Source organism: Dipteris shenzhenensis, chromosome 12 (assembly GCF_047967505.1).
Source record: "Dipteris shenzhenensis isolate YYH24624 ecotype China chromosome 12, Dip_SZ_1.0, whole genome shotgun sequence".
In the NCBI taxonomy this organism is placed as follows: Eukaryota; Viridiplantae; Streptophyta; class Polypodiopsida; order Gleicheniales; family Dipteridaceae; genus Dipteris; species Dipteris shenzhenensis.
This window is the reverse complement of record NC_141607.1, coordinates 32,302,858-32,325,237: the sequence shown is the minus strand read 5'-3', so window position 1 is coordinate 32,325,237 and position 22,380 is coordinate 32,302,858. Positions and strand designations below refer to the sequence as shown.

At 41.3% G+C, this 22,380-nt stretch overlaps 1 protein-coding gene across 1 annotated transcript in view; it reads left to right on the top strand.

The window, feature by feature from the left end:
- The window catches only part of LOC147896100 (GPI transamidase component PIG-S-like protein), a 120,832-nt gene extending 116,127 nt beyond the window's left edge, over positions 1-4,705 (top strand). The window contains exons 9-14 of the mRNA XM_087382838.1: positions 1,240-1,321; positions 3,330-3,377; positions 3,583-3,655; positions 3,944-4,047; positions 4,142-4,239; positions 4,343-4,705. Of these exons, the coding sequence (XP_087238964.1) occupies positions 1,240-1,321; positions 3,330-3,377; positions 3,583-3,655; positions 3,944-4,047; positions 4,142-4,239; positions 4,343-4,352 (415 nt within the window). The 3' untranslated portion in view covers positions 4,353-4,705. The remainder of the gene's footprint in view (positions 1-1,239; positions 1,322-3,329; positions 3,378-3,582; positions 3,656-3,943; positions 4,048-4,141; positions 4,240-4,342) is intronic.
- Positions 4,706-22,380: the final 17,675 nt, after the last annotated feature.

Here is a 22,380-nt window from a genome sequence, read left to right as displayed (position 1 = left end):
CTTGCTGCACCAATAGCCTTGTGGATGGCATCTTGAAGCAGGATGAACTGCTCACCAAAATTACTGGATAGATTGCCCAAGAAAATGGGCCCTTTTTATAGGCTGGAAACCCAGCCGCCCAGCCAGCCGCCCAGCCAACTAAATGAACTGACTGACCAGTTCACAGACTGGCTCCACCACTTTGCTGCTCAGTCTGGCCACGTGGCGCCACTGTCCGACCCTGTTCCAGGTCCTTTCTTGGCCTTTTTTCTGGCCAGTTCTCCACGCCTAGTAGTCGCGCATCTGCTCCTGTTCTCGTGCCTGTCTGCTGGACCTGCTCCAGCCTGTATGCACTTGGTATGGTTCTATACAATCGTCGGCAGCCACCTTCAGACGTCCTACAACTGTGTAGCCTGTAGTAGCTCCAGAGGCCTCTGTTCCAGGACCCTTCCAGCCCTGTACACCTGTGCCAGATGCTCTGTGCTGTCCCTGCTGGCCACGTGTCTGATCCGCACTGAATCTGTCCTATAGATGCTCCACAACAACCAGGTACTTTCTCTAGTGCTGCCCACATGCCTGCCTCATTAGTTTTTCTATAACTAACGTTGCTAGATTTGAGTGTCCAACCGTTTGGTAGACTCTTCTAGATGCAAAGTATGTCACTCATGACCAACTCGATAAAAGGCTCTCTATGCAGACCATAAACTAACCATGATTAATAGGACTCATACATGATTAGGACTTTTTAACTCAAAAACTACCCATGTCTTTCTTTCACGAGAAATTACAACGTGAATTTATTGTGGATAAGTAAAACTAAAGAAGCACAAAAAGAGAAATCTTTTATAGAAATTAAGTATTCAGAGGACCCTCCAAGGGATGGAAATTTGCTGCATGTCTCTATGGCCCTTTTCATCCTTCACGTGCTTTGTAGAGGAGGCCATGTGCTTATTTTTCCCTAATTTGGCCCTGGCTGGTACATAATATTTTTTGTAGGAGTAGAATGATGTAACTGACGTAGATTTTATTTGCTGAGTACATTTGGAGGAAGCTGGGTTTTGTGTGTGTGTGTGTGTGCGTATGTGCACTGATGGGGCAGGTGTGTGCGGGTGAATGGGCAGAATACAGGTTGGGGTGAGTGGGTCCATATCCTCAAGCGAGGCTTCGTTTGTCTGTGGGTTGTGGTTTTTATTGGTCTATACTTTCACAGTATTGCACGTCATATAGATTGACATAATAAGTTTAGTTCACATGTTCCAGGGAGTTAGATGTACTGTTGCGGAGACGTTCAGCAGCAGATGTGGTCTCTTTTGCTTCTACACTCAAATCGCTTTCTCGTTTGGTAATTTCTAACATCTTTGGACAAACCCGTATTTCTTTGATTGAGGTCATTGCTTGATATATGAACTATTCTGTTGGAATTACCTTTTTGCGTAATGTCCCAATTCAATTGACGCGGTTGTAAAATATTTTGAACTAACGAGAGCTGCCATGCCAAGTCCTTTCAATGTGAAGTTCTTTGAGATGTGATCTCTGTTAGAACTTGAACAAAAACTTCCCTCTTGAGGATATGCTCAATCTTTCAGGGCACATAGGAGTCCTAGCGGCACCATTGTCTTAGGTGTAATCCATTGCCTCACCCAACTGGATATTTCGTGGCCCTTGAAGGCATATCCAATCTTTTGGCTCTGATAACTATCATCGATTCTTTTTACACTATGAGAGCTGCATGGAAACTAGATTGATATACTTCAAAGTTTCCAAGGTCATATGGCACATGCCAAAGTCTCGATTCAAGCCTTTTGTATCATGAATAAACAACACGAAAGTAGGAGATTAATCCATGAGTATCTAGGTTGTATGGGCATAGAGTATTCAATTCTCCTTGGAATGCGATGAAATGTGTAGCTCCATGTTTGCACAATTGATTCCCATAAAAAATACACCACTTGAAAGAACCAGAACCTCACTAACTCCTTGATAAGGTGCATTTGATGACTAAAGGGGCTGGCTCTTAAGTGTTTGTGAACTTGTGTGGTAAGTGCCTTAAAAATGGATGGACTTTCTCTTTTTGGACCATGTTGAATGGGACCCTCAAGCCCACATGCCAACACATTCATTACCTTGCTACCCTTGCTACTATTTTGACAATGGACATTTCTAAACTCCCTTGCAAGGTAATGGATGCAACCCAACACGAGGGTTGCAAAAAGGCAGGAATTGGATGGATGATTATTGAGGGATACATGTGTTGGATCTCCCTGACAAAGTTCTCACTAGAGAGATTGGAATGCAGAAATTCCTAGATAAGATATGGCATGTTATTGTAAAGCTACCTTGAGGGAGTCATACAGTTGTTACTAGCATGACTAATGTTACATCCCTAGACATCATGTATTTCAAGTTGACAATTCATATTGCTACTCACTGGATGCATCTTTATGACAGTGCCGCACACATCAAGGCTCCTCGTAAGAATTGATGCAACAAAATCTCAAGACTCCGGCTTTTGAGCACTCTAGGGGCATCATAATTATTAGAGGGTAACCAAATACAAGCATTTGGATGCTCATCTGAAGAAACCCCATTACTTCACTATGTTGATTTGATGCAAAGGTCTCTGGCATGATCAGAGGCTCAAAAGGAGAGAGGGCATGTGAGCAGAGGAAGCAGGTGTCAGTGTCTTTGTGCAGTTCTCTCCTGTTTTTCGGAGCTGGTGCCCTAGTTGATAGAGGGCCTGGAGTGCAAGAAAAGGTCTTCAACCAGGTGGAGGGCCTAGAAGAGGATGTGGTGTGCGGTGTCTCCATCTTCAGTATCTTATAATAGACTCAGACCCGCCACCTTATGTTCAGAGGAGCATCATGTTCTCAATTGCAATGCAAATCTTTCTAGTGCCCCTTGTGGGAACCACCTGATGGGGCATTTGAAGTTGGGTTGTATGTGGTTGTCTTGCTCATTACTGGGTGGCCTAGGGGTTGTGACAATGAAGTAGAAGGCTCACCAAGATGTCCTAGTGATTTGCAAATTACTGGCCAGCAGGCCTTCTACGCTTATGAATCATAATGACATTGATACATAAAAACCCCTTCTGAGTGCTGTCTCAGGGAGCTTCTCATGTATCTGTCCAGATACATGTGCGACTTACTAGTATGTAGTCTTTGTTCAAGCTTGTCAAGTTTTGGAGTGACCTTAGGATTTCTGTTCCCTTCTCAAAAGTTTGGCAGCCTCTTGGCACCAGTCATACACCTGCTTACATATACCTGCTTCACTGTGGCATCCATGCTGTTTGAACAGGTATGTTGAGAGAAGCCTGCCTTTGTCTGATACATGTGCATGGTACCTTTATGCAGGTCCAGTCGCTTCCAAATATGGTCATCATGGATGAGATAGGTGTTCAGGTATATTCTTACGCACTGTCTGGGATCAGGCTAACAAACGATGTAGTGCTGTGTAAACATTCTCTTTTACATTTCTGAAAAGATTTCAAGTTGTTTGCAACTATCTTGCACACCACGGTAGATAATTTTGGGTGTGTTATGTCTACCAAACTTTCAAATTGTAAGCTTTGATGGTAATGGTTGACTCGTGTGGTCTTTACTGCAGGTCAGGAGTTCACTTTTAGCAGCAAGAGCAGCTGAAGAAAATGCTTCACAAGGGGGCTATACAGCTGCTGCAGGTCTTATGTTAACCTTGCTGCAAAGTTCTTAAAAATCGGTTTTAGCCTTATTGTGTAGTAGAGCTCCTCAAAGATGAAGTTTGATTGTGTACGTAAAGCTTTTCTGCATGTCTGCACGTGTATGGTCTCTTTGGTGTTTATTGCTTATCATGGTCCAACATCTCTGCCTCTACTCAACCTCGGCATTTCCCATCTTTCTAATGGAAAGGGAGCTGATGAAATTCGGTGTATGTATCGTTCGTTCTATATGAGTTCCATTTATGGTAAACCAAGCTCCATCACTTGCAGAGGCTGCCCGAAAAGCACGAGCTTGGGCTGAGGAAGCCTTTTTTCAGCCATCCATTATGTCCCTCCTGTATTTACCTTTGGAGCATCATTTTGCTATCTACACAGTAAGTGCTCGCCTTCATATATACTGCTGAGCACTCAATAAATTGAGAAGAGAATGCAGAGCAGCTCTAACTATCTGTTTTTGTTTTACACCAGCCATTTTTTGTGCCTGTTCTTCTGCATACAGTCCTTGCAGCAGTGAAGGAGATCCGGAGGTACCGTAGAGAGTGCAGAAATGCCCAGGCCATTGGTTCACAGTGATACACATATATCAATTTAACAGGATGTATGAGAGATGCATTGCTTACCACGAGTTTGGGAACAAGATTTCTAAGGCAGAGATTTGAAATGAAATTCTGTGAATTGAGTGAGGAAGCTTTCACATTTTCAAATGCTTGCCTCCCCAAAATAATAATCAGATTTGTAAAATCCTTCAGGTTGTACGTCATATGGGTCTCCTTAAGTTTCTCTATCTATTTAAAAAAAAAAAAAAGGTTTCTCTATCTAGTGTAGGCATAGTTGGAATAGATGGTAAAATATTTCCCGATTAGTGAGACACTTATATCCAAATCAATGCAATGGGATTTCAAGGTAATGGAGTTACAATGCCTCTATGAGCCAGTCTTTGAAAGATGCACAAAATTGGTGAAAGTAAACTTTGAGGATAAAGAGCTCCCCTATAGATAAAGAACTAGGCTAATACTCGAGTGTCATGAGCATTCACTCGAACAATGCTATAGGACTCTTAGCGTAACAATCACTAAGGGATTACTTGTATCATCCAAGTCAATGAGTTCGAGAAGCCCCATAACTCCCATACGCAAATGTAGGTTTTAGTGGTTGAATCAATTATTCACTAATAATTCCAATCCATTTGAAAAACATCTTGTCAATGCATTATTTCCGTGCGTTCTCCAAGTTGCCATGCTTAGAGTTGCAAATGTGGGCCATCATGCATGATTTGCTAGACTTGACAAACATAACCAACATGGCACATGCAGCATTGGAAGATAATAATGTAGGGTGGATTCTTCTACTTGTGCTAAGTTGAATGAAATGTGATTTTGTAATCTCTCAACGATTGCAATGTAAGGCACACTTGTTTTTGGATGTGAAGATGTTATGTAGTACATCATTATCAAAGAAAAAATAAAGCGTCTCTCATCATGCGAAGGCGATACTTGAAAGACCAAGGGAGACTATAAGGATGCAAATGAATATAGAACCATAAGTGCAAGAACTCGAGAAAGCACCACCTAGCTAAATACATTAGAATGGATAGTTGATGGTTTAAATTTTCTTTTTACTTGAATCTAGTAGCTTGGAATTGTTAGTCTCAATTTCTCCCACATGAGATGTGGCATTGTTGAAGGACTTTTAGCCACCCATTATGCAATTTATCATTTAGTTGTTCACCCTTGCTCTAGTCATAAGTATTGTAATAACTTATTTGTCTCAACCAACCTTTGTGAGATTCCACACTCTCACAGTAGATGCTTGTTGGATATAAGGCATTAAGTGTACACGTACATCGTGGCACATTTTATATCCTCGCATATGTTTGCCAATCTATGCTAGATGATTGGATTTGTTACCCAAGACACAAGATGCATTACCTACAGCTAAACATTAAAAGCCTACTAACGATGTATCTTTTAGCTTGATATGTTCATTTTGATGTCCATTGTTTGCATAGTGTACCTTTTGAAGCTATTATAGTTTATCACTATCATGTTATACACCTAATAATTAGTTTATGGGAAACGTGTGAAAGAAATGTAGAATGGGCATTTCTAAATTCAATGCTCAAGTACTTTTCACATTTCTTTGTAGGGTGGGTACATAAAAGATTTCTTCTAAATGGTTGCCCTTGTAATCATCATTTGTGATTTCTTGAATTGGGGATTTTCAACTTAAAAGACAACAAAAGAGGCCTATAGATGCTTGGATTCAGGACCGCCTTGTTGCAGCAAGGGCTCAGCAGCATACACTTTTAGTTCAGAGAGCAGAGTATGTCTTTTACGTTCGAGTCATTTTGGACACAGAAGGGAGGTAGGGTTAACAAGCAGTTCTTTTCTACTCTTGGTCCCAGAGATAGTAGGGAGAGTGTAGCTTGTTGACTCAGGTAGAGTTCTTTAGACACATCCAGAGGTCGTCTTGCAGGTTGTAACCGAATTCTATGCCTCCCTTCTTATAGTAAATCCAGACACTTAGGCCACAAATGATGCTAGAGTGGTTATTTGGCGACACTTACTTGGGTTGGTGACAGGGGATATGATTGTTTCACTTGATGCACCCTTCACTAATGTAGAGTTCAGGATTGCTCTCTTTGCCCTTCACAAGGGCAAGTGTCTTAATTCAGATGGACTAACCCTCTTATTTTTTATTACTTTTTGGGATCAGATTCGGGATCATATTATCTCAGCCCTGCAGGGTGTATGAGACTCGGGTGAGATGACAGACTCACTTACGGAGGGTCTCATTCATTTGATTCCGAAAGGGGGTTGCAGGAATTTAGTATCTTAGTGGAGACCGATTACCTTGCTGGGTATCTTGTTCAAAATCCTAGCTAAAGCTATCAGCCTTCATCTACAGCCCTTTCTATTAGATCTTATCCATGATACGCAGACGGATTTTGTGCATGACAAGAGCATCTTTGATAACATCTTATTTTGGGAGGCTTCGGAGTGGGCCATGCATAATGGCCACAGGTTGGCCATTCTACTCTTGGACTTTGAGAAAGCTTATGACAGGGTGCACTAGGGCTTTCTAGAGGGCACATTACTCGCTTTGGCTTCTTAGATGCATGGATCAGAGGAGTGTCATTCCTCTACAGATCAACCCACAACCAGGTTCTTATTGGTGGAGTCAAGGGAGACAGGTTTGAGATTACCAGATTAGTCCTCAAGGTTGTCCCCTAGCCTCCTTTTTATTCCTTTTTGTGGTTAAGGCTATGAGCTATTACATTAATGCTCAAGCAGGAATTGTAGTACTCAAGCTTCCTCTAAGGCAGGAGGATGAGCTCTTAGACAGTGGATTGACAGATGACACGGCTGTATTTTTGGATGCCACTCCACAAACACTGAATTCATTCAGGACAGCATTGGATTTGTTTTGCATTGCGATAGGTTCACACATTAATTGAAACAAATCCAATGGCTTTTGGATCAGTGATGATGACACTCTAGTTTAAGGGATGGACGTTAGGTTCACTTGGATTCAGAGGGGAGCCTCCATCAGATATCTAGGATGCCAAGTTGGGTTGGACATCTCTTCGGTAGAGTAGTTCGCTCCCTTGTTGGAGACTATCAGGAGGAAACTCATCGTTTGGAGTTCAGCCAGACTTGACCTTGCGTCCAGAGTTGTGGTTGTGAGCCATGTATTGTTGGCCATTGCTTGGTTTGTTTGCTCATGTTAGTGCAGATCTAGAGATTGTACCGCTCAACTCATGAGACCTATTGGGAACTTCCTATGGAGCAGTTTGGATGGTATCTTAGATGTTGTAGCCAGGGTGGCTTGGGAGACCCTCATTCTCTCCACATGAGAAGGGGGTCTCAATATTATTGACTCGAGCTTGTAGTGTATGGCCTTGCTTTGCAAATTTAAAGTATGTGGATTGATGCTTGGACAAGAGCCTTGGAAGGATTTTTTCTCACGCAGCATTCAGTCTTGCACACCTTCTCATGGGGGAGATTGGTTGGACAGCAGTAGATGGATCTTTACTTCAGTCCATCTCAAATTCCCTCCTTCCCCTCTCATGGCTGCTATTCTGAAAGCTTGGAGCTACATCAGAAACACACTTCGCAGAGTTCCACCCACTTCTCGTGAAGAGATTCAAAGGCAGCAAGTCATGTGGAATGAATCGATTTTGGATCATGGCAGGCCACTCAGAGTGTCACATTATATGCAGTGGTCTAGATGGGAGAGGGGACCTGCCTCTACTGTAGGCGCTTCGCAGGCCTTTATGAGACTTCCAGAGGATCATAGACTTGTAGCAGTTGGCTACCTCAGAGGGAGTGCACTCAGGATATAGTAGATACAAGCAGCCATTCCACCAGAGTGGATTGACAAAGATGACATGCCACTTACAGAGTCAACTTGGTGGAGAATGTTCTTAGGGACGGGCATTCTGTTACAGGTCATTGCATTGCAGGATGCACATGAGGATACCCTTGTCTTTGATGTTTAGTCAGGGAGGCAGACTTATCAGATCTTCTGATGATATTCTTTTGGAGGTTGCATTTCAGCCTATCAGGATTGTAGGAGGAGTGGGGCAAGGATTCACAGTGGTTTCTTGACCCTGATCCCATTCTCCTTGTGCTAGGGTCTTGGAGACTCTGGCTGTATGGTGGTTCCCCTATTAGGTTCTTGCAGTGGGACCCAGGGGAGTGGGAATGGATTGATGAGGAGCACCAAGAGAAGAGCTTTTCCTTCTTTCCCTATATAGTTAGAAATGCCCGGAGATTTCAACTCAGCAATACAGGTTGGAGGCCCTCCAGAGTGGAGGCAGTCGATCAAGCGAGCGATGTCGAGCGAGCAGGACCAAATAAGCGAGCGAGAAAAAGCGAGCAAAGCAGAAATGGTTAGGCTACCAACACATAATCTCATTGTATGTATGTGCTCATCATTAATAAAGATTTATAGTGCTTCCGCAACATTAAACATGGTTATAACATAATATTGCAAGTGCACACATTAGTAAAAGTGTTCTATATTCTATGAGATGAGCTTAAATAGAAATACTTTGGCTATCAACAACAGGTACTATATAGTTGAAGTATATAGTTGAAGTGCATCACTTGAGAAAAACATAACATCACTATATGTATGTATTAAATGGTAATAAATCTTGATAGTATTACCATAATTTTAAAGATGATTATAACATAAGCTTGTAAGTCTACATTAGTGATAGTGCTATTTATTCTCATGAGATGAGCTTGCATAGAAATTCTTTGGCTACCAACAAGTAGTATATATTTTAAGTGCATCATTCAATAAAAACTTTAACATCGAACATGATCATAACATGTTATTACGAGCGGCCTAAATCCTCCTCTTTCGGGTCAAAACAGGGAGCGTGTTAACGCGCTCCCTCTTTTGGCCTGAAAGAGGAGAATTTCGACATCCTGTATCTTTTGATTTACAAATCCAAATGGGGTCATGTTACATATCAAAACGAATGAAAAGGCATGATTTAGATGATTATCATGACCTTTTGCACCATTTAGTAAAACTTCATGCATCAAAATGTGAATTTAATAAACAATTAGCCGTTTTCTTACATCGGATCTAGAGGAAAGTTTACCTAATAGGGACCATGTCAATATGTTGTCTATTTTGGCTTCTACCATTGATTTTATAAGCAAAGATTGATTTATTTTGAAATTTAATTTATTTTAAAGAAATGGATATACTCTCTTTAGATTTTGTTGGATTGGTGGGATGTAAGAGTGATTCATTAAGGAGGTTTTTTTTGCAAACAGAAAAACATGCGTTTTGTTCCAAGAGTGAATAGAGTTTCAAAAACCAAGAATTTGCACATGCATGTAATGTGGACTATTCCATTCAAGAATTCATACGAAACTTTTGACTTGTGTGAAAGATTTCATTGGTGATCTCACTTATGTTGGTGGTGGAGAGAGAGAACTTGATTGTGGAGGATTACAAAAAATTGAATGAGTAAAAGTGAGCAAAGATAGGGTGCGTCTTTACTAATGATGCCTTGGCAAATGACATAGGTCCAACTCTCTCATGGACTTTTGAAGAAGTTAGACAATTTGCTAAAATAAGGATTTGTCAATGTATTATTGTTTTATTTTGATTGTTTTTTTTTGTTCACTCACTTTTTTTGCTCGCTTTTTTTGGTTCACTCACTTTTCCTCGCTCGCTTTTTGGTAATCCTCTCTAGCGTGCCACATTGGGATAGTTTTCAGATTTTCGCAGCTGTGCGGAAGAACTTTTGGAAGAGGCTATGGAAATCCCTCAGGAATAGAAAGATCACTCTTTTCTTTTGGCTTTCTATTCATGGAGGGGTTGCAGTGAACCTGTGGAGGTCTAGGTTACGGGGCTGACCCTACTTGTCATCGTTGTCACATGGCAGTTGAATCAGTACAACATTGCCTTTGGAAGTGCAGACATGCGAGGACGATTTGGAAAGGTGTTGCTAGGATTGTGAGCATCTTTCATATAACACCTTTCTATATGAGTTGGGGTTCAATGGCTTGGTTATCTCTTATTGGCCCACATGTGTTTTTCGAGGGACATGATCCAGATTCAACTTTCATTCTACGGTGACATTCAATGGAGTCTTGTTCCCTCGAGGATGTTCCCCTCACTCCTTTCAGAGCTACTCATGCCTCAGTAGACACTTCTTGGGAGATTTTGGCTAGCATTACAGCTTGGCATATTCGGAGAGCCAGGTGTACAGAGGCGATGGAGGGTATCCAGGTTCACCCTTCCCAGACTATGGCCAATATTTGGACTGACACACTATATACTCTGATGGCCATTTGGGCAAGCATGCAGGGATCCTCTAGAGCAGCCACTGCCAGGAGAGTTACTTTTTTCAGAGATTGGAGGGGATCTCCTTTCTTCTCTGAGATGGCATTTTCAGCCTCCGCCTTGGTTCTTTATTAGCTCACTTTGAGCTGTTTTTTCCTCATGCATTGCATGATGTACTCCCGCATTTGAGCTTGCTCTTGCAGTTTTCATTCATACTTAATGAAGTAATTTTCTTGAAAGAAAAAACTTAAAAGACAGAAGGTTATAAATAAGAAAGAGTACTCTTGGATCTAGAGAGAGAGAGAGAGAGAGAGAGAGAGAGAGAGAGAGAGAGAGAGAGAGAGGGAGGAGGGGGGAGAGGGAGGGAGGGGGGACACATGCACACGCACACGCACACGCACACGAACACGAACATGAACACGAACACGAACATGAACACGCACATGCTCATGCTCATGCACACACACACGCACATGCACGCATGCCTGCATGTACGTGCATTGATATGTATTCCCCTAGGTATTTTTTCCTTTTGAACATTGATATGTATTCCCCTAGGTATTTTTGCATTCTTTAGCTAGCCATTTGGTGAATTTCTTGTTTATAGAACTGCATTTTTTGTCCCCACGTTATGCTAGAAATTTGTATAGCGTTTCATCGTCACTATCCCCTTAATTGCATATGCATCCTCTCGGATATCAGTGGTTGGTTCCATCCATTTCATTCCCTCTTTATGCCATCTTGTGAGATGCATAGCTTCGATTGCCTTGTGTGGTATCTTGCTAGCGTACATCTTCTCAACTTTGTTGAGGGGAGCCATGAATTAGCATAATTCCTTCTAAACGTGTCATACTTGCCTTATGCAATAGGGCGAGGTACGGTGTCTGTGCCTTAACCCCTAGCTCCCCTACGAGAAACGTTATTGTAGGGTTTCTTTTCATAGTAGGTCCTAGAGAGCTTTGGTGCCCAAGCTGGACATCCGTAAATGATCACTGTTTGCACAAGCATGGTTTTTCCAGAGGTGTGCCTTCCTATGCTTGTTTTGGAAGTTATACAAAGCTTTCAAGCCTCTCAAAATTCTCCTTCCCAATTTGTAGCCATCTATAAATTCTAGCCCTAGATATTTATATGTGTTTACTATTTCCAAGGGCTCTCGTTCAAAGGCGACATAATTTTGTTCGTTATAGGTCCCAATCACCATTACTTTTGTTGTGTCTATGTTGACCAACATTCTTGAATGTCTACAAAAGTCCTCAAGTGCATCAAGATGTGCTTGGGTGTTCTCCTTGCTCTTAGAGAGAGAGAGAGAGAGAGAGAGAGAGAGAGAGAGAGAGAGTTGACAAGTTGTTCCATGCTATTAGTTCCTTCCATAGTTGTTGCTCACTTTTCAAATTAGTGTGAGAGAAACGAGTGCATCTATAAAGCATTTTCTATGCTTTTGTGTTATTGGGGGTCATTGTAATTGAGTAACTACTACTCAAACTTTTGCTAATTGTTGCACTTTTTTGCCCATTAGTTTCTTGTTACTAGAATTAGATATACATTCAACTACAATTACAATAATGCTGCTTCCTTACATTAGTTCATTGTTCAAGATTCATGCGATGAAAAGCCAATATTGAAAGGAGATTGCAATACAACAGTGGCTATTGCTAGCAAACTCTTTGATTAACAATGAACAACCAAATGTCTCACTCATTCACACAGTTTTAACCAAAACTACCACTAATTAAACAACACCATTTCCAATAGCTCCACCACTATACACTTGACTACACACTCAACATGCACACTCAAAAAATGAATAGCAAGGAGACTTAGCTAGTCTACATCTCTACTATTTATGAATCGGTGAAAAACAAGAAAACAATAGTAAATTGAGGACATCATCATCACAATCCATCACTCAAATATGCCCCATGTGCACGAGGTTGCTTCCCCTAATGGTTTTGATTCTACCAACATGGGACAAAATATGGATATGGCTAACAAAGTCTCTTAGTCCATGTATGAGTTTTTTTATTTGAGTTTAGCGATGCATAAAAAGGGGCATAGACAATGTAATGAGAGAAAGAGAGAGACGAGAGGAGTCCTATAGGCATTTGTCTTATGGGTGGACAACTCTCTGCTTGTGAGCATCGCCAAAATAATCCTAAGTATACTTCATGAGTGAATCTCCTTGATGTGCACTTGGCAAAAACTCCCTTATCTGGATGACCATGAGTAAGTTGGGGTCAACATCTTGGCGAGACATTAGCTAAGACGTGTTCTCATGGTGCTCGGGATGCTCGCGTGCTTGCACATGGTGAGGTTAACTCTGTTTCTATTGAGGACGTATATACTCCTTCTTCAAAACATCACCATACTCCCTTATATTCCCAAATTCATCATAAGGATTTGCTAAACGATCAACTGCAGTTTGTACTTGACACTCAACACTCAGATCATAATGATGAAATCCATCACTAGTATTATGACTCGTAACTGGCATATCAATGTCAACTGGAACATGGCACATCATCATCCTACTCATGGTTATACAATGAAAGCTTTGATTATTATAATGCTTTAGATCCACCTTGTAATTCTTGCTAGGTCTCTCAATATACCTGCAGAAAACAATCACATAAACAAACATGCATTGAAATATAGAACAAAGCACAAAAAAACACACACAACTACTCACTCCAAGAAATCTCCTGTATAGTCTGCTCCCAATTTAAAGTCGCTACGCTCCAGCAGACCAAGATGCAAAGAATGAGCAATAGGATAGATGGAGCCAAATCATGCGGAGCCAAATGACGCACCGCCAGTAAGAGACACCACCAAACATGGAGCCAAATGATGTGGAGAACAAGCCCACACCTACCCACTACCCCCATGCACATTACCCATCCAACACATGTCCCACGACCACACTAACCATGGTCACCCTTCACGTGGGGGAATGGGGCCGAGGGAGGGCATTTTGGGATGGAAAGCGAACTGGAAATGGTGAGTGGCTGCGAGCCATTTCCAGTTTGCTTTCCATCCCAAAATGCCCTCCCCCGGCCCATTGCTCTATCCAAATAATGACAAGATGGAGGAATTATGACAAGATTGAGGTAAGTATGGTATCAACTGAACAAGCACCAAACTATGACAAGTTGGACTTGGTCAGACTGTTGCAAGCAATAGGTGTCAACTGAAGCATTCCAACAAGTTAGTGTGAGCAATTCGTCCAATCTCTCCATATATTCATCATTCTTGGCCTAATCAACTCAGGAATCTCAAGAATTCGTGACCCTCCACCAATTCTATTGTGATTTGACTGAGGATGATCCATAGGGAGACTTCTTCACTTGTCATTATCTATAAACACATTGGGTATGTACATACACATTGGCTATGTATGTATGTACAGATAGCATATACGATTTCGGGAGCTAGTAGAAATGGGTTACCAAAGGAGTGCAAAGAAATGCAAATAGAAGTTTGTGAAAATGCACAAGTACTAGAAGCGAAGTAAAGATGGCAAGGCTGGTAAGATCTAAATAGAGACGATAGCCTCCTCAAAGTGTTTCAAAAGAGTACCTTCATCTCTGTAGTGACCTTGTGCTGTAAACTTATCTGCAACACTTTCTGGAGCACTGTCTCTATCTTAGCATCTCTCATCTCAATGTCCTTATTTAATGCTTTGATCTAACTCTCCATTGAAGCTTTGAGAGTGTGTGAGTGCTGTACATCTCTTGTTTCAATAAACTTCATAGGTGCTAAACATTGGCGACTCCCGAGAAACCTATGAATCCCAAGATCAATAGTGTTTTGCTAGGAGTATTCACAAATCAAAAAATGGTGGAGAAGCTACTTCTTATCATCGTGAGGAGAGGAGATTGGGGTGGGAATGACAAAAGAGAGTTTGGAATGGCAACCTTCCCATGATTCAGAAGAATAATAAAACTGGGATATGACCTGAACAAAAAAAAAGAAAATGCCCGCTTAAATTGCTCTCAGCCTACACTGAAAGGCTAGCTTAAGTGCAAGAAACCAATCCAACCCTTTTGTTTTATAGGGTTGGTTTTCTTGCACTTAAGCTAGCATTTGCAGTGTAGGTTGAGGGTAGTCTACCCGATTTAACAAACACAAATTTGTAATCTTTTTTATTTATAGTAATAAAAGCCGACATTTTCCCCTTAAAAAACAAAGATCATATTTCAGTTTTATTATTCTTGTGAGTAGTGGGAGCATTGCCATTCCTAGCTCTCTTTTTCCAGTTTCGATCTTGAGCTCCTCTCCTCACCATTGCAAGAAGTAGCTTCTCTTCTGTTGTTCAATATGTGAATACTCACATCAAAGCACTATTGATCTTGGGATTCATAGGTTCCTTAGAAGTCACCTACGATATTGTTGAAACAAGAGACATGCACTTTTGGAAGCTTCAATGGAGAATCGTATCTAAGCACTGAAGAAATACATCGAGACAAGAGATGGCAAGATGGGAGCAACACTCAATATAGTGTTGTTGTGCAGATAAGTTTACAAGAGGTTGCTGTAGAGATAAAGGTATGCATTCGAACACTTTGAGGAGGCTATTGCCTCTATTTGGAAAATCCTACAACAATACTCCTCTAGATCTCTCCTCACTTGTCATCGATAAAGTAAAACAATTAGAACGTAATTATTCGAACCATAGATGTTGGCTATGAAAGCAAAAGATAAGCTATTGGGGTAGCGAGCCTATACTAGAATAGGCTAGTAGAAGATCAAAGTTAGTACACCTTTGGAGTCACTTGTATCTTTGTAATAAGCAAGTCTAAATTGCAACTTTAAGCAGCAAGGACGAGCCATCATTTGTATTTTTTTTGTTTATACTAATAAAGCATGCATTTTCTTTTAAAAACAGTCATATTCCAGTTTTATTATTCTTGTGAGTAGTGGGGGGGTTGCCATTCCCACCCCGAGCTACTCTCCTCACCATGGCAGAAAGTAGCTTCTCATCCATTCTTTTGTTTGTGAATACTCCACAACAAAGCACTATCGATCTTGGGATTCATAGGTTCCTTAAGAGGCACTTATGTTTAGCACCTATGAGATTTACACAATGAGACAATATTGTTGAAATAACAGATGTAGGGTGATCACGTACTTTTGGAAGCTTCAATGGAGAGTCAGATTGAAGAATTATAAAGACATCGAGACGAGAGATACTAAGGTGGCTCAACAAAGCATTGCTGATAAGTCTACAAGAAGAGATTGCTACAAAGGGGAAGGTATGAATTTGAAACACTTTGAGGAGGCTCATTGGGGGATGTCAAAGTGAGGGATCAAGGAGGATCAAAGATAATAAGGAAAGTTATAAGGGAGAGAGATATAGGAAGACTCAAATGACTATTGTAATATGTGTATCTCTTCTATTCAACAATACATGATAGGCCTCTTATATAGAGAATGCCCTTGGATAGTCAACACATGTGGGATCCTCTCATCCACATCTCTCCTTGTGGACATCCTTGATCCACATCTTCACATCATGTAGTCCACATCCTAGGGTGGCTACTTTCATTCTTTCCTATACCATACCTTAGCCTTTAATCTATGTGCTCATGGCACCATATCTCAATACCTCCCCTTGATGCCATGATCCATTGGCTATTGCAAGGTGGTCAGATGTGAGTTTACATTCCATCACCTCCCCTTAGTGCAATACATTGCTACTTAAGGTGGTCAAGTGTGGCTTTTACATGTCAATACCTCCCCTGAGTGCTTACACGGCTACTTGCAGGTGGTCAAGTTTGATTTACAAATGTGTGGGGGGCTAAAGCTGGCAAGGTTTTTGCTTCTCAATGCTTGATGTCGATGGCATTTGCTTCTTTGATTGATGTAGCTTGATGCATGATGCTTTGTTCTTCCATGTGCCTTAAGGCTTTATGTGTGGATGCCATGTTTTGTGCTATGGTCATCTCATGCACTTGTGCTTTTGGCATGCCTATGACAACGATGTGTGCATTCATGCTTTGATTTGTCATTTGTTGTAAAGGTCTTACCAAGTGATTTATTTCAATATTGGTAGTGTCTAATTTCTAACAATGATTTTGATCTGACAGGCGCATAGATCTTGAGAAGATGATCACTTTTCCTTTTTGGAGTGTGTGCAAATTCCTCTTGGATTGCAAGTTACACCTTGTTGAAGTTTTTGTGAAGAAGAGGGGGCATGATGAGGTGGCATAGGGAGTCATATGTTTCTTATACACTGTGCTTAGTAAGGGACTCTATGCTCATGTGCCCAAATGAGTTAACCCAGCTCAGTTAACCAACCCTGAACCTAAACCTAACCATGGTTAGCGTGGGTTGAGTTACCATGGACCAAACCTAACTACTCCCTAGCCTTATCTAAAGGACACATGTCAATTACTGATGTAGAATCCCTCATCGTCGTTTATGATCTGGTCGCTTTGCTTTTGGAGAAGCTTTCTACTGCCTTCGTGGAGGACCAGCCGTGGCTTGACGGTCTTATATCTTAATGACATTTTGGTAGAGGACGGAGAAAAGACGGGCATCTGAATGTTATGCTCCTTGAGCAGTGGATGGTCAAAGGTAGGCTGCTGTAATCATCGTTTGTGTCACAGGCTAGTGAGCTTTGCTGCTAGAGTAGCAAGGTGCTGCTCTTTGTGTTTCACTGAAGTCGTGGGGGGCCGCTTGGTGACATGAAGTCATTGCTCTATGCTAGAGGCGAGTCTCATTGATGAGCGGCTAAGTAGAGACAGCGGTGCAGATCGGCTTTGGCGCTGGCTATTGCAGATTAGTTTGTTGAAGGAGGCTCGCTGCATGAGCGACGTTGCTCTGTTTGGAGATGATTTCCTTGGAGTAGAGGGTCGTAGCGGGCTCTCTGTTTTGCTGAAGCCGGTTGTAGAGGAGCTGCTGTAGAGCATGCATGGAGGCACGTAGGAGGCTTGTGGCAGCAGAGGGTTGGCTGTGGAGGTTGCACTTCTTAAGGAAGCTTGTCGGTTGGCTAATATCCCTTTCATACGTCTGTGCAACTATAACAAAACTATGCAACCATATCGTTGATCAGATTTGTGGTAGTGCAAATCCACAGTGGGTAGCTCATCTGCCCAGCCAATCTATCCCCAACCTTGGAGCGGTTGCAAGGAACTTTTCATGTTCAGGTAGGCCAGCAAGACCGAGCGCTTATGAAAGGTGTACTTCATGGATCCCTCCTTGTGGTGGGATAGTAAAGAGAGAAAAGACAGGAAAACCCAATATCTTCACATTTCAGAGGCCCCTTCCGTCCAAGCAAAGCTTTGAGGAATGGCTGCAAGGATGTGTGCAGCCCAGATTGACAAAACTGCAGGTTTGTGCATCTTGTAGCAAGTAGTACTTTCCTCTCTGAATCGCTCACTGTTGGTCTCAGCTTATGCCTGTATTTCGCATAGCTGTAATGAATCACAGGGATGTAAGATTGGACTTGGGGTCTAAGTTCCCACTCATCAAGATAAAAGATCATGCAAGAGGAATGCTCACTCCAAAATCTCTCTCACAGAATGAATCTCTCTAAATGAAGAACTCTTGAGATCTAAAACTAATCTTACATTCTGAAACTAATCTAGGAATGGGAGCAATCCTAGTGAGCTACTAATGAGTTAAACCTATGCTCTGATACCATGTCAAAGTGAGGGATCAAGGAGGATTGAAGCTAATAAGGAAAGTCATAGGGGAGAGAGATATAGGCAGACTCAAATGACTATTGTAATTGTAATATGTGTATTTCTTCTATTCAACAATACATGATAGGCCTCTTATATAGAGAGTGCTCTTGGATAGTCAACACGTGGGATCCTCTCATCCACATCTCTCCTTGTGGATATCCTTGATCCACATCTTCACATCATGTAGTCTACATCCTAGGGTGGCTACTTTAATTCTTTCCTATACCATATCTTAGCCTTTAATCTATGTGCTCATGGCACCATATCTCAACACCTCCCCTTGGTGCCATGATCCATTGGCTATTGCAAGGTGGTCAGATGTGAGTTTACATTCCATCAGGGGATAAATAGGGTCTCAAAAGGGCCTCATAAGGAATGGATTAGTCCGAATGCTAACCCTCCCTCACCTAGCTGAGTTAAGCCCACAAGTGACCCCACCTCTTACATCTCTTACACCTCTTACACCACTCTTACTTCTAGGTGGGAGCCAGCAAATTCAAAATTCAAAATTTGAAATTTAAATTTCCTCCCTTTCTTTCTCTCCTCCCTCTCTCCCTACCTCCCTACCTCCCACCCTCCCTTCCCCTCCCTCCTCCCCCCTTCCCCTTCCCCCTCCTCACTCCCTCCTCCTCCTTCTCTCCTCCTCCTGCTCCTCCCTCCCCCCTTGCTATTGCTCCTCCTCCCTCCCCCTTCCCTCCTCCTCCATGCCCTCCTACTCCATGCCTGTGCCTCCCTCCCTCCTCCCTCTTGCACTTCCCTTAACCCTCCCTCCTGCTCCATGCCTACTCCTCCCTCCCCCATCCTAATAACATATGAAGAGGGGAGAGGAGAAGAGTGGAGATGAGGAGAGAGGGCACAGCTAAAGAGCACACCACAAATGACTAACTGTACACTAGATTTAGTTGAAAATGTAGAGTATATTCAAACCCTTTTAGGGATAGGGTTAGGGCATCCAATCCTTTCCTTTATAGCACTCTATTGGGTTAGTGCTATGCACATATGATCACATGATGTTGAGCATTGTTTTTCAACACCTTCCCTCAAGATCACCATCATGAAGTAGGCCTTCCCTCAAAGATGATGATTCTAGGAATTCAAAGAAGTACTGAGCATTACATTCCATCACACCCCATTAATGGGAATGTCCTTCCTCTGCATCAAACCAAGAGCTTGTCGGTGCTTCTTGAAAAGCTCTTTGCCAAGTGGTTTGGTAGTAACATTTTCTTTGCTATCACAATGCTACAGTATGATGTCACCAAGTAACACTCTTTCTTTGATGAAGTGCTCTCTGACATCAATGTGCTTTGTCCTGGAGTGATACACTAGATTCTTGGCCAATGCTTGAGATGATTGATTATCACATGATATTGTTGTTGGCTTTGACTCATCAAAGTAATCTATTTCTGATAATAGTCTTTTGAGCCCATATAGCTTCACATGCACCTGTAGTGAGTGCTCTATATTCTACTTTGGTTGAAGACAAATAAAAAGTTGGTTGTTTGTTTAACAAGCATGATATAGCACCTTGACCAAGGAAAAATGCATATCCCTGTGTGGATCTCCTAGTCTCATGATCTCCACCATAGTTACTGTCACAATATCCATGAAACCTTGGATGAATTCCTCTGTATTCTATCTCAAACTCTCTTGTACCTCTGATGTATCTCAAAGACTCTTTTGGCTGCATTCCAGTGAGACTGTTTTGGATTTGACATAAACTGTGCTAGTGACCTTACTGTATAACAAATATCTAGCCGTGTGATAGTTAGATATATAAGAGATCCGATGAGCTGCCGATAGTACTTGTCATTGATGGTAGGATTTTCTAAATCTTTTGTAAGTTTCAAACTTTATTCCATGGGAGTGGCTGCAATCTTGCAATCTGCCATATGAAACCTCTTTTAGAGACTATCAACACATTTTAACTGACTCATAAAGGTGCTATCATTCTCATGTTCATCATCTAATGGTCGAACTACAACAAAACAATGGATGTCTATGTCTATTTGTGGCATAAACTCTCTCTTCTTGGGTCCATAATATGGACGTGGGAGCAACGATTCAAACTCAGTTTCAAAGAGACCACATGCTGGATGCAAGTCATTACCAACATTTGGCCAAAATAAAGGCCGTTCTGCCTTAATATCATCTTCATGCATTTTTTCAAGGTCCTTTATCAATTGGTAGGTCTTGCTAATTACAACAGTAGTGTGTTCCTTCCAAGAGCGCTTCCAATCAGGAAATCTCGGGAGCATTTCCTCTTTGTATTTAAGCCTTCTATTTCACCTTTGGATTTCTCGCTGAATTCTTTTATAGGAGCCATGTTGGATGCATTTCTTTGCTCAAGATTGAAGTTAAGAGAGAGTAAGGTTCTTCAAGTTCCCATTTTGTATCAAGAGAATAGTGTTGCCATTGCATCACTGGTTTTTCATCCTTTAAGAAAAAGCGAAAATAGTGTGGAGCACTATGACCTATCAGGGCATCACCACCTTTTTGTATGAAAGGTAGAATAAAGCACTTCCAATCATACATCCTCTCAACCATTGAGCATATTGTTAATTTCTTACAGCCACCAACTTGCCTCCCACATTTTCTTATCAAGTCATCCATCGTCTCCATGTCATTGTGTTTTAGTTCTCTTGAAACTGTGCTAAATACCTGATCGATATCCTCATGTGTGTGCCCAACCAACAAAAACCCAACTTCAATCTCATTGAAGATTCTATGAGTGATTAGCATTGAGAAGAATGCAAAGAAGAGTACATTCTTATTCTCTCTTCCGCAATTGTCTGCTTGTACTCTCAAAGTTGCTAGTAGGTGACCTTTTTCTGCATTTACATTGTGAATTGCCTTCATAACGGATGTTACAACTTGATTGCTATCATGTAGATATAAGGAATCAATCCATATGTCTGCAAAAAGCTTAAATCCATGCACTAACCTCCACATAGATGTGTCTTTAAAAAGTATTTTCCTTGTAGCTTAGGTGGAGTATTAACAAATCGAGGTAATGTTGTTGTATTTTGATCCATACCATCTACAATAACGCACGTGTACTCATTTGGGTGAGAAATAGCTTGCTCCTTCTAAAATGCATATTTTATTCTAGAATGTCGAACACGTCCATGATGAAATTATCTCTTTTTTTTGTAAGCTTCTTTTTGTTCTGGAGATGTTGCACTCTCAAGTGCTCGCTTTAGATCATCACAGTCGTTGCACTTTGACATTTTTTGCCTCTTTGGGATTTTAACATGTCCAAAGCTTTTTTTCCAAAGAGTATACAAAGTATGAAAGGATGTCGGTGCATGCTCTCTTTGCCTCTATGTTTCTTCAATAGAGTTAAATACTTCTTTTTTAGTCAAACCTATCGGAAGATGCATTTCTGATAGATGGGGTTGCGGTAAAGCATTTTAATAAATATAATCTTTCAAAATTGCTGTTGTCGCAACCGTTGAGGTTCTTGCTTTGGGCCTTCCTATGTTTCCATGAATGTTAAATTCAACTCCATACTTTGCTTTATTAGCCAAATTCCAATATGTGCTGTGTGATAATCCTATAATAATGCGATATGCATTATTGCAAACACTTTTTCCATTTATAAGAGGCCTTATTTGTTGTCCTGAACTTCGCCTTCTCTGATCCTTTACAAGAAAGCAAGACAGTCTCGTGAGTAGGTATCCATTTCTTCTGCTCCCTTTCCTTTGCCAGACATGTTCTCTACAGCCCTTGATGTCATGTAAGTTAATGGATCGCATACATCTATGCTTACAACATGTAGATCGCATTGCTTTTAGCATAACATCTTCATTCATTACTCTTATTCTCTTTGGTTACTTTTCTGGATCTGCCTAGACTCGTTGTTTCATGCATCTGTATGTCTGTTTTGGGACCTTCTGTACATTCTTATTTGGATTTGTGTAGTTCTCCTTGTAAGATTTATTTGTCACATTGTTTTCATGAGATGTTGCATCCTTGATCTTATCACTCTAAAGTCAAATACTGAATAGTCCTTTGTTGATGTCATCCTTGCTTTCGATACATTCGTTAAACCATTTGTAACATTAACTGTTTCACAATCAAAGTCAAATACCGAATAGTCCTTTGTTTATCTCATCCCTACTTTTGATACAATCATAGAACCACTTGTCACAATGGCATTAGAGTGTCCAGAATGATATTCAAACTCATCTATTCCTGAGAGAACAA